General features: G+C 42.6%; 1 protein-coding gene across 1 annotated transcript; it reads left to right on the forward strand.

Moving 5' to 3' along the window:
• The first annotated feature begins 2,017 nt into the window (after window positions 1-2,017).
• On the forward strand, window positions 2,018-9,294 carry MARVELD2 (MARVEL domain containing 2). Its single transcript, XM_009820882.2, has 6 exons — window positions 2,018-3,139; window positions 4,724-4,756; window positions 5,894-6,030; window positions 6,885-7,056; window positions 7,471-7,521; window positions 8,448-9,294. The coding sequence occupies exons 1-6, from the start codon at window positions 2,018-2,020 to the stop codon at window positions 8,562-8,564; spliced, it is 1,632 nt and encodes a 543-aa protein (XP_009819184.2). The 3' UTR covers window positions 8,565-9,294.
• Window positions 9,295-11,548: the final 2,254 nt, after the last annotated feature.

Below are 11,548 nucleotides of genomic sequence, written 5' to 3' on the forward strand. Positions count from 1 at the left end.
TTAAATACTGGTAAACCTTTTGTATCTGCATTAGTAAGTTGGGTGTGTGCCATTTCAAGCTTTATCTGAGAGGAACTTCAATATGTTCTATGGGTTCTCATGTAAGTTACATAGTGTTGAGTTCTGGGCACAGATGTGCACAGAGCCATAAAACATAATACTGATGGTAGTAATGTAAGACAAGAAAGTGTAAGGCATGAATTAATGGTGGTGAATAGAGGTTATTACTGCCAGAAAAGTTGAGCATCAGTGAAGGGCAGAGACTTCTGTAATTTGTGGGCAGTCCTTTATACTGCAGTTTCTGTGCTGAGAGAGCAGGAAACTTTTTTTTCTGCAGTAACTTACTGTTGATATGATAATTCTACAGGTTACAGTTTGAAACACATACTGCTAAAAATCTTGGCATTCCAGAATTATGTGTTAGTTACAAGGGGGTCCCTGCTGATGTGGATGCTACGGAGAGGGTTGTACAGATGCAGAAAAGCAGAACGAATGGGATGGATTCCTTCTTACTTGCAGCCAACGCAGTGGAAGTGAACTGCCTTGCAGTCAGCCTCTGCCAGCTGCCAGCTGCAGCTCAAACAATCACGGAGGAAGATGAATTGAAAATAGGGGAATAGGATAGCGACTGAATCTAACAAAATATCAACCACTAACTCACCCGAATGGATTAATATGCTACAAAGACCTTTGCTAAACAGGGCGCAGTCTGCACGGAAGTAGTCCTTTGGCTATACAGGTGAGCTAGAAGGCCAAGTCAGCATCAAGACAAGTTTTGTCAGCTTCCCCTTAGCTTTGCAGGCTCAGAGGTGAGCTGAACATTAAACCACAAGCCATTCCCCCTGCCTGTTCTGAGCCATGAGAGTTATCCGTATTTATAAAAAGAGGTAACAATAAATTAAGACTAACAGAATTAGAAAGAGACTCTAGATAGGTAGTGTCACTCTTTATTTTTATATTTAACACATTTTTATTTACTTTGCATTTGTACAGCATGTTTCGGAGTCTACATTTGATAAATTGTCAGCATCTGAAGGTTTTATTAAAATGTATACCTTCAAAAAAATTGCTCTTTGGAAGTTTGAACCCTCTGAAAGACAAGACTGTAGTATATATGTAAAAAGTTTGATATCCCATACTGACAACGTAAATAAAACTCCCACTGTATTAATGCTGTTTTGTACTCAGCCACAGGTATTCTGTGTGAACACAAAATACAAATAAAAATATTCAAAATTATAAATTGAATACATGTTGTATGACAGATTATTATGGGCTCCATTTTTGAAAACACTTCCATAATTTATCGGGGGGAATATTTAACAGTCAAGCAGAGGTCCTCACGTCCTTTGCATTCCGTAGAAGCCAACGGTGTAGCATGCCGGTTCTCTCCTCGAACTGCAGCTGCGCTGGGGGAACGAACAATGCCGTGTTGGCTGACCGGCAGGAGGAAAGCGGGTTTCCTTCGTCCGAACAGACCGTTCAGCACTTCAGGGTTTCACTGCCAGCGGGACGGCTGCAGGCCAGTCCCTCTCACGAGTCACCCCGCTTACCGAGACTGCGGGGCGCCGGCGCTCCTCACCGGCGGGCCGCGCCCCCGCCCCCCGCCGACCCGCAGCTGCGGTGCAGCGGTGCAGCGGGCGGGAGAGCGGCCGCGCCCCCCGCGCCGGCTCGCCGCGCCCGGCCCGGGAAGGCCCCGCCGCGGCCCGCCGGCCGGAAGCCGCCGCCTCCCCCAGCCAAGGCCGCTCGGCCGCCGCAGGTGGGGCCGCCTGGGCGGGGCGGCGCAGGTGCAGGTGCCGAGGGCGGCCGGGCGGGGAAGCGGGGCCTGGCGCGGAGCGGAGCGCCGGGTGCTCCCGGGCCGGCCCCCCCCCCCCACGCACTCTCCGTCTGGATCCTCCCTTTTCCTCCGCCCGGAGCCGGCCGCCCTTTGGACTCGGCGGCAGCTTCCTCCCGTCGGGTGAATGAGAGGCGGCCGAGCGGCGCCGGGGAGCGCCTGACGCCGGGCCGAGTGCCAGCCATGTCGAGGAGCGCCGGCTCGGAGGGCGGGCGGCCCGGCAGGTCCCTGCTGCCCCGTGGGGCCGGCCCGGGCTCCCCGCTCCCCCGGGACGCGGAGCCGGGAGCCGCCGCCCCCTTGCCGCCGCCCCCGCTCCCCCTGCAGCCCCCCTTCGGCCCCGACGCCTACCCCGGGGAGGGCAGCCCCGGCCCGAGCGGCCCGGCCGAGCTCAAGCCGGTCCGGCGGTTCATCCCGGACTCGTGGAAGAACTTCTTCAAAGGGAGACGCAACAACGGCTCCAGCTGGGACAGCACGGCCTCCGACATCAGGTACGTCTCGGACGGGGTCGAATGCTCGCCGCCGTCCTCGCCGGCCCCTCTGCAGCCGGAGCCCAGGTCGGTGCCCGGCTCCTACAAGGGTCCTTACGGAGGATCGGGCGGGAGCTACAGCTCGCGGAAGGAGGCCGAAGCCATGCTGCCCGCGGACCCCTTCGGGTCGCTGGAGCACCGCGCTGCCACCGGCCAGACGTACAGCGAGCGGGTGGAGGCCTACAACCAGCGGTACGCCTACATGAAGTCCTGGGCCGGCCTGCTCAGGATCCTCTGCGTGGCGGAGCTGCTGCTGGGCGCCGCCGTCTTCGCCTGCGTCACGGCTTACGTGCACAAGGACAACGAGTGGTACAACATGTTCGGGTACTCGCAGCCCTACGGCTACGGGGCCGGCAGCGCCTATGGAGGCTACTCCTACAGCGGACCCAAAACACCTTTCATCCTGGTGGTGGCGGGAATGGCGTGGATAGTCACGATAGTGCTGCTGGTGCTGGGCATGTCGATGTACTACCGGACTATCCTCCTCGATTCCAACTGGTGGCCTCTGACCGAGTTTGGAATTAATGTGGCCCTGTTCTTTCTATACATGTCGGCTGCTATTGTGTACGTAAACGATATCAACCGAGGTGGGCTCTGCTATTACCCGTTGTTTAAGACGCCGATAAATGCATCTTTTTGCCGTGTAGAGGGAGGTCAGACAGCAGCAATCATCTTCTTGTTTGTCACGGTGATCATCTACCTAATTAGTGCGGTGGTTTCTCTGAAGTTATGGAGGCATGAAGGAGCTAGGAGGCACCGGGAATTAATGGAACGAGAGGTAAGCCATTAGCTATCATTTTGCATCTACTGGGTATGGAGTGATGGGGAGCATCTACTGGGTATGGAGTGATGGGGAGCAGTTGTAAGACCTTCCCATGCCGTAGATGGAGTCCTATCAGATGTCTTCTCTGCAGCAGGTCCATAGCCTTTGAGGGTGAACTTTCACCAGTCTTAACAGTATTTGGGATCACCAAATGAAAGGCATTTTTAATGTGTCTAATCCAAATTCTTGGACTTTTTTTTTACTTTGCATTGGTAAGGAGCTGGCTCTGTTCTCCTTGCAATACTCAGCTCTCTTCCTGTGTCAGCTGATGAACTACTTCCTGGTCTGTATTTTCCAAACAAAGGAAGAAATGAACAATGGCCTTGTTCAGCTGTTCAGTAGGGTTAGGAGTGAAGCCACCTAGCATTTATTTGAAGACTGTGCTTTCAGCACATTAACTCCTAGTGCGAATGACCATAACAACATGAAATACGTAGTTCTACTTTGCAAGCAAAACTCCAAGCTACGTCTTTATGTCTTTTCAGTTTTCCTTACAATAGGTATCGGAAAATAATAGTAATAACAGAGATTTAAACCAACTTCATCTTTTTCACATTAAGTATTTTGCATTGCTGCTGACCTTGCCCTTATTAGAAGCGTTCAGTACTTGCCTGGTTAATGATAAACTGTAATACTAGAGACTTGCCACTGTCAACTAGAGAATTTGAAGTCATTTGTGTAAAACCTTTCACATGAAAACACCACCAAAAAAACCCTTTAAAATATTAATAAAATTTAATATAGCATAAAAATCAATGTATGTGAAGCCTACATAAGCCTAGCTTAAGGAAGGGTCAGCATTTAAGTGATTTTAGTAGGAGAGAACAAGTTTGAAGTTGTATTTCCTCTGCTTTGTGACTGCAGTTTGATTTGCAGAGTTTTCATTTAACACTGGTTTCCGTTCCATCATCTTGCATAAAACTGAGACTCCCCTTTTGAAAAGTGCATTGCAGCTCTTCGATAAAAGTTTTTTAACCAACTTTTAACATGTCCCGCAAGAATGACATGATTGCTGGAATTACACAGAAGGTGTTCAGTCACTTTTCCCTGTTACTATCCGTGTTCTTTTATTCCAGTGACTTAGTATTTCTAAAGGGAATATTTTTATAAGGTTAGGCTCTGGAGAGTGCTGTGCAAAACAGGTGGTGGTTGAGCTACTGGTTCGTGCATGGTTGTGTTTTTTAGGCAATGAATTAGGCTGCAGAGTGTCAGTGAGTTAATAAGGGCTGGAATGTGAAATAATAAAGGAGACTGGGAAGTGGATGGAGTATTTCCTGCAAGCTGTTCCTTACAGCTGTGCTCTGGGAGATCCTGTTGTTGTTCTGGGTTTTGGGTGGTTGTTTTTGTTCCACTGTTCTTAAACAGTCTTTAAGTCAATTGATCTGAAAATATTCCTTATGCTAAATTTCTTCATACCTAAATATAAATGTAATTCTCTGTACAGCATGATTTTGAAAAACTTCAGCTTTTAAGAATCTGTGCTTTTGCATTCTATTTTTGCTGAAAATAAAACTTGGGGTTCTTTCCATTTTTTGATAGATGAAAACACAGTCCTCTTTTCCAGAAACAAAGGTACGAAATAAAAATTTATTTTTCTGATTACTTGTATTTCTAAATCATTGTTCTTTTTCTTGTGACTATTTTGATTGACCTATCTATTTACTTACTTACTTGGCTTGGCAAAGATTAGATTTAATTTTTCAACGTAGTCTGGACAACATGCTCCTACCTAGAAGATTCGGAATAAGCTTGTAAAGAAGTTACTACTAGTTACGCTAGGTTATAAAATTTACTGTAAATAGCAAATCTGATGACTGCCTCGGTATGTGCTCTTACCCTCTTTTATGAAGTAACAAGACCTGTAGCATTTAACACAGAGTTTGGCAGACATGGCGAGAGCAGCAGGTCATCTGATGCATTGCAGGTTTCAGACACTTTCTTTCCTCCTTGCTGCCTGCTTAATTTGGAGGAGAGCTAGTGGAAGCACAGTGGTAGGTGCTCTCTGAGTTGAGCTTGTTCCTGTGTCTCTGAGACTGCTCCAAAGACCTTCTTGCTGGTTTTGAAGTATCAGCAATTTTAGTGCTTCTGCCACACAAAGATGCAGTTGCATACACTACAAAGATTGTATAGGATCTTCACACTTCACAGCAGATGTTGATGATTCCCGGAGAATTTAAGGCATGTTTATTTCAGTCTTAAATGTCTCCTGTTAGATACTGTGAATTTCCTACCGCTGTTTTCTCTGTTGCTTTAGTACAGGATCAGGACACTTTTTTGTGTTCCAACAAGATACCACGTGCTTTTATTTCTGGATCAAGGGATAAATTGTGCAATAGGAAACAAGGGAAAAAGGGAACTCCAGAAAACTGAGTGATTCCTATTCATTCACAAATTAGATGGATATCCAAGGAAACTTCCTTAAGTTACTTTTTTAAAACATACAAGACAAATCTTTCCAAGCCCCAAGAAGTATTTATCTGTTACTGGTACCGCTGTTAAGTCACACTGAAGATGCATTCTGTGTGAGAAACATTGCTGTAACTCTTTACTAATTTTCTAATTGCAATAAGGGTTGTAAGAAATATCTAGGATTTGCTTCTGCGGCTCAATACTTGCATCTCTGTCTTCAAATGAGTTGGGTATTTTATGGTTTATGTATATTGCATTTGAAGTAAAGCCGACTTCATTAAGAACTGTCTTTTAAAACAGTATGAAAGTGATGACAGACCAAGAGAAGACGTCACTTACAGGCAGCTTAAATCAGTGGAAAGAAAACCGGAACTACTTAATGGTCATATACCTGCAGGCCACATTCCTAAACCTATAGTGATGCCAGACTACTTAGCGTAAGTGACTTGACTTTCATGAACAAACTTAATGGAGAATACTTGAATGATGTTTTTCACTCAACATTTCTCATATATACACCCATGGTTTCTCTGCCATGCCTGTGCTGTGGGAACTCATAATTCTTTATTAAGTTAATGTTAAAAATATAGAGGATGGGGGCTAGTATCAATGGCATAGAACCAGTAATATAAGTAAAGAATCTTAAATTTAAAATAAACACCTAAACCCCAAATGTTAAAGCAGAATGTTATAATTTAGCAAGTACAATAACTGCTAAAGGAACAGAAGACCACCACACAGACAATTTAGAAAAAAATAAAATACATGGGAAATTGCATGTCTTTTTAGACCCTGAAATTTGACTACTTTTGTACTTTCTAAGTGCTAAATCTGTAACATGATCCCTTTTAAAGGGTAGGCCTTTCCATGGTGAAGTATGACATCATAAATTACTTTTTATACTGTTTGCCATAGATTAGGGCACAAACTGAAACACAGGAGATTCCACCTGAATATTAGAAGAATCTTTTTCACTGTGAGGATTAGCACAGGTTGCCCAGAGAGGTTATATGAGCCTCCATCCTTGGAGATATTCAGAAGCTGTCCGGATACAGTCCTGGGCAACCTGGTCTAGGTGGTCCTGCTTGAGGCTGGGGGTGGATGAGATGACCTCCAGACATCCCTTCCAACCTCAACCATTCTGTCATTGTGTGATTTCAGTGCTTCACATACATGGAAATTTCAGCAGGTTGCGAGATTAACAATACAGAAATACACTGTCAAGGTGGAAGGTCCATGTGTTTGTTGAAGTCCTATCTCTAAAACTAGTCCTTGAAAACTTTTTTTTAAGGAAATACCCAGCAATTCAAACAAATGAAATGCGAGACCGGTACAAGGCAGTATTCAATGATCAGTTTGCTGAGTATAAAGAACTGTCTGTGGAAGTTCATGCTGTATTAAAAAAGTTCGATGAGCTGGATGCATTGATGAGACAGCTTCCTCAGCATCCTGAAAGCATATATGTAAGTACCTGTGAAATGGGCTCATGGAAAACAGGTGTGGTATTAGGCAGTGTCTGACTGTCTTTAGCTAGGGAACAATGTCTTGTAATGATGGTGGTGACCTGGTGGAAGAGAAAGTTTCCCCAAATATGTTATTTCTTGTTTGGTCATCAGTCAAGGATACCAAGTTATAATTAAGTTGTATACATGTTTTTCTGTTATGGTTTTTGATTTTGTTTTTTTTTTTTAATGCTAGTAGATTTCAAGTTTGAGTGAGTTACAGTTAAAGTACTTTCACTATTTCTCAAGTACAAGATTTACAACTAGAATGGATTGATCAAATGAGAATTTTACTTCTGACAAGTGTTTTGTAGAATTTGCATGAAGATAATGGAGCACACTCAAAGTGTTTAAAAATGTGTGTTCTCTCATTAGGAACAGGAAAGGATATCAAAAGTTCTGCAAGAATACAAGAAGAAGAAAAATGTGAGTGTTTTCAGCTTTACATTACTAGTGAATCTAATGAATAGCAAAGACAGTGTGAATAGCCAACATGTCTAACATTAGGTACAATTCGCTAGCTCAGGGTATCCATAGATGTTACAGGGCTTCGTATATTTTGTCTTTTAAAACTTCAGCAAAGTTAGGACACAACCCACTCCCCTCATACCAACAACCTGTTTTGAGAATAATGATTCCATTAGCCAGATGTGGGGGAAAAAACCCCAACAGTTAAGCATTTTCATCTTCTGAGAGTATGTCTCATCTCTTAGCATTCTGCATTCAGAAGACCGGTTATTTTTTGGGATCCAGTTCATTTACATTCACTGAGTGACATAGCCAACACATAAGTAAACAACAGAAAACATAGTCTTACCCTTGAAAAGAAGTTTTGTATCTTCTTTGTGGCATGGAACTTAGACAGACTCTCAAAAAAGTAGTTTCTAGTGTAATCTAAGAGGTTTCACTTTATGATTTTTAGATGTGGGCTGTAAATGTATGCCTCTGCTCCATTAAAAACATAATATGTTGCAAATACCTTTTTTTTTTTTCCATGGAAATTTTGTGTCCATGTTAGTTAAACTTCATTGCTTTGGGGGTGGGAGGGATTTATTAAATATACCACAACACACCTATAAAATGAAAATTATGTTGTAGGCTGTCATTTATATTTGCAGATTTGCTCTGTTTACTAAGTAACTACAGCGTATAAAAGCAGAACCTCTTTTTTCCAGCCTTTCATGAAGGAAGGGAAAGCAGGAAATAAGAAATTGTGGCCAGGGAAAAAGAGTGTGATTTTTGAAGAGTATTTATATACTGTCCTTAATCAAGAACATAATTGATAATAGACTATTCTTGGAAGAGTCTGAAAGGGTAACCTATTAATGTAAAGGTTTTTGTCTTTTTGGCAGGATCCTGCATTTCTGGAGAAAAAGGAGCGTTGTGAATACCTAAAGAATAAGCTTTCTCACATAAAACAACGAATTCAGGACTATGATAAAGTTATGAATTGGAATATAGGAACTTAGCTGTGCCTTCAGTTTGTGGATACTATTTTCTGGTTTTTAAATCAGTATGCATATTTTAAACTATTTATTTACTCTCAGAACAGTAAACCTATGGGGATTGCTTAATCACTTTGTCACTTAGATGTTGTACATTACTGGTAGGTTTTGTATGCAGATCCAGTTTTAAATCAATGTAATGAAGTTATCAGATAACTTTAGAAAACCTGTGCTAACACTCTGCTTTTATTAGACACTACACAGCCTGGCCTCTTAAATATGAATACTTTATTTGAAAATACTGTATTTGCAAACTTGCAAAGCCCACCAGAGAAAGCAGTTCTAAATACCATGTCAAAAGTTTGCACAGAAATGCCATTAACAATTTCAGATTTTATTTGTAGGTGACAACTTAATGATATCAGAAAGAGTTGAGTTGTTCTTTCTGGCTGGAGTTTCGTGGAGTGCTTAATCATATTGAATAATTTTGGCAAGTCAAAAATGAGTTTAATAAGACTTTTTATATTTTATTTCCAAATGCTCTGCTGTACGTCAGAGATGATCTGGTATTTCACCCAACAGGAGATGCAAAATAACTTCCTATTTAAGCAACCATAGTATAGGGGGGGGGCAGGTTGTGTTGGCGTTTTGTTGTTTCGTTTTGGGGTTTTTTCTTCCCCTCTTTAGAGGTGATGCAAAAAATTCATACATGGCCTTAAAGGAATAGAGGTACAGGATGAGACTCATTTTAGTGTTCCTACAGGCCAGTATGCTCTGCCTACCTTTTCTGGGTCATCTTAGTAGGAATTCATGGATTCAAAAGCAAAACGCTTTCTTCTTCATCAGCAAGTAACAGGACTTTTTGTCTAGGCAGCAGCTGTTTGTGAACTTGGCATTCAGAGAGTAAGTACGCCATAATTCTCATTCAAAGTATAAATCATTAGTATCCTTTATAAGGCCAGGTAAAATGTTTTAATAGATGTACTTTCCGGAGCATATCTGCATAAATTCAATATACATTTTTATATTTTATCTTGGGGATAGGTTTGTATATGCAAATGTTTTCATAAGTCAGTAAGTTTTCTCTTTGTATCCTTTTTCATATCTTTGTTTACCTTTTTTACTTACTAAAATTGTTAGAAGCATTGATAGTTTCTTTGTACGGTTTTCTACAACTGCAATTTTCTGTTCTGAAATATATTTTAACTTGAAAAAAAAATCCACCAGTATAGCCATGTTATTCTATTGCTTACAAAGGCATTTTGTTAGAAGAAGGTGCTCTGATTAAGGTTATTTCAAATTTTTATTAGCAATCATTTTTTCTTTAAAAGAAAGTTTTCAACTTTTGCCTTAATTTAAAGGCAGGACATCAGGAAAGTTGTTTCTAGTTTAGAACAGGGATGGTAGTACCACCTCTGTTGTTCAGTACTGGAAATGCTTTAGTATACTTCACTCTGGCAATTACATCCCTTCTGATTTTTGAGCCCTTATCATTCTCACTGCAATCCCAATGGCTACAAACCCACTTTCATATTTATAAAGTTGACATTCCAATTTTATCAGCCACTTAATTCCAAGACTTTTAGTGGATGAAGTAAAGAACACAAGACACCATGGGAACATTGAGAGAATTTGAAAACTTGGCGCCTCTTCATTTGAAAGCCTTCAGTGTCATCTACCTGGAAGGTGTCTTAATATTTTCATCAGTCTGAAATCAGATGACAGTCAGTGCTATCCCTTGTTCTCCCTCTCTTTTCAGGTGCCTCTCTCCCTGGTTCAGGTTTCTATTCTTTTCAAAGACAAAGAAACCTCTCTACCTTATAAAGGAGCCGAGCCAAATGTTTTACACCTATTGTGCTGTATACTTGTTAAACTTCCCTTTGTAAGAGAGGTCCTTGTCCAAATCTGTGCCATCTAAATGGCCTCTCACTGTACACCCAGGTTTCTCATTTTTTCTCAGTGGGCGTTCTGGGCATTGCATCAGTACCAAGAGAAGAAGATTAATCCAAGTTTAAGGATCAACTGATATCTATAAACCGCTGAAAAGAAGCGGATTCTGATGTTTTCTTTGCAATGTTCACAGTCTGTACCCTTAATAGGTCTTCCTCCTGTAGGATACTGAGACCCAGCTCGAGGCTCCCTTTGACAGTGGTCTGACTTTCAGTCTCCGAGGCACTGGCTCCTGGCCCCTCAGACAGTGCCTGCATAGCCTCTGCAGAACCGTCCTGCTTCTCCTTTCCTGAAAAGTTTCCAACAAATGGGTTGGGGAATGGGGACACCATGCCTGTGGCTGGAACAAGGAAACAAACCAAGCGGAGACAGTCGTGTGTGGATTCCTCCGCGTTGCCCTACAAGATGCCACAGGTGTGGCTGAGTGGATTTTCCGAAAACTGGAGAGAGAAGATAATGTAGGAATGCTCCCTTCTGCCAGCCTTTTGGGTTTCAGGTAAGATTAGTGCAGTGCATGGCAGTGGGCTATGCTGAGCATGGAGCCCCAGGAGAAAGCATTTACCTTCGCAGCTTAGAAGTCCAGCAGGGCAACACACTGCGACCACTACAGTGAATTACTTGATCAGTTCCTGGATATGTCACAGACCTCAACACTGCTAAGCAGGCACTTTTGGTGCATACAATTGGTGAGCTGGTTTTGCTCTAACCTATCAATGCGGGACTGAAAAGAGACTTGTCAACAGTGCTCTGAACATGCCAAAATAAAAATAGTTGTCTAAGAAACATTTTTGTCTCTCAGAGAAATTGAGATTAATGAAACAAGAATTAATGGCTGGCAGTTGAAGCCAGTCAAATGCAAGACAGAAATTAGGAGGAAATTGAGTGAGAATTAGTTACAATCAGAACTATCAGGGAAAGGGGTCTCTTGACATCCTTAAAGAACAGAAGGTATACCTCAGACAAAACTGAAGTTGTTAGATGATTATCACCTCGGTCTCTCTATGCAATCTCTCGTCTCAACTCTGTGAATCTACATCACTGCATGTACGTGTAAATAG

Source organism: Gavia stellata, chromosome Z, assembly GCF_030936135.1.
Source record: "Gavia stellata isolate bGavSte3 chromosome Z, bGavSte3.hap2, whole genome shotgun sequence".
NCBI lineage: Eukaryota > Metazoa > Chordata > Aves > Gaviiformes > Gaviidae > Gavia > Gavia stellata.

Bases quoted from the DNA above. Each gene is read 5' to 3' on its own strand.
- MARVELD2 (XM_009820882.2), top strand. From the start codon at position 2,018: ATGTCGAGGAGCGCCGGCTCGGAGGGCGGGCGGCCCGGCAGGTCCCTG. The intron at 7,057-7,470 runs GTAAGTACCTGT...TTCTCTCATTAG, and splicing joins AGCATCCTGAAAGCATATAT to GAACAGGAAAGGATATCAAA. The intron at 7,522-8,447 runs GTGAGTGTTTTC...TCTTTTTGGCAG, and splicing joins AATACAAGAAGAAGAAAAAT to GATCCTGCATTTCTGGAGAA.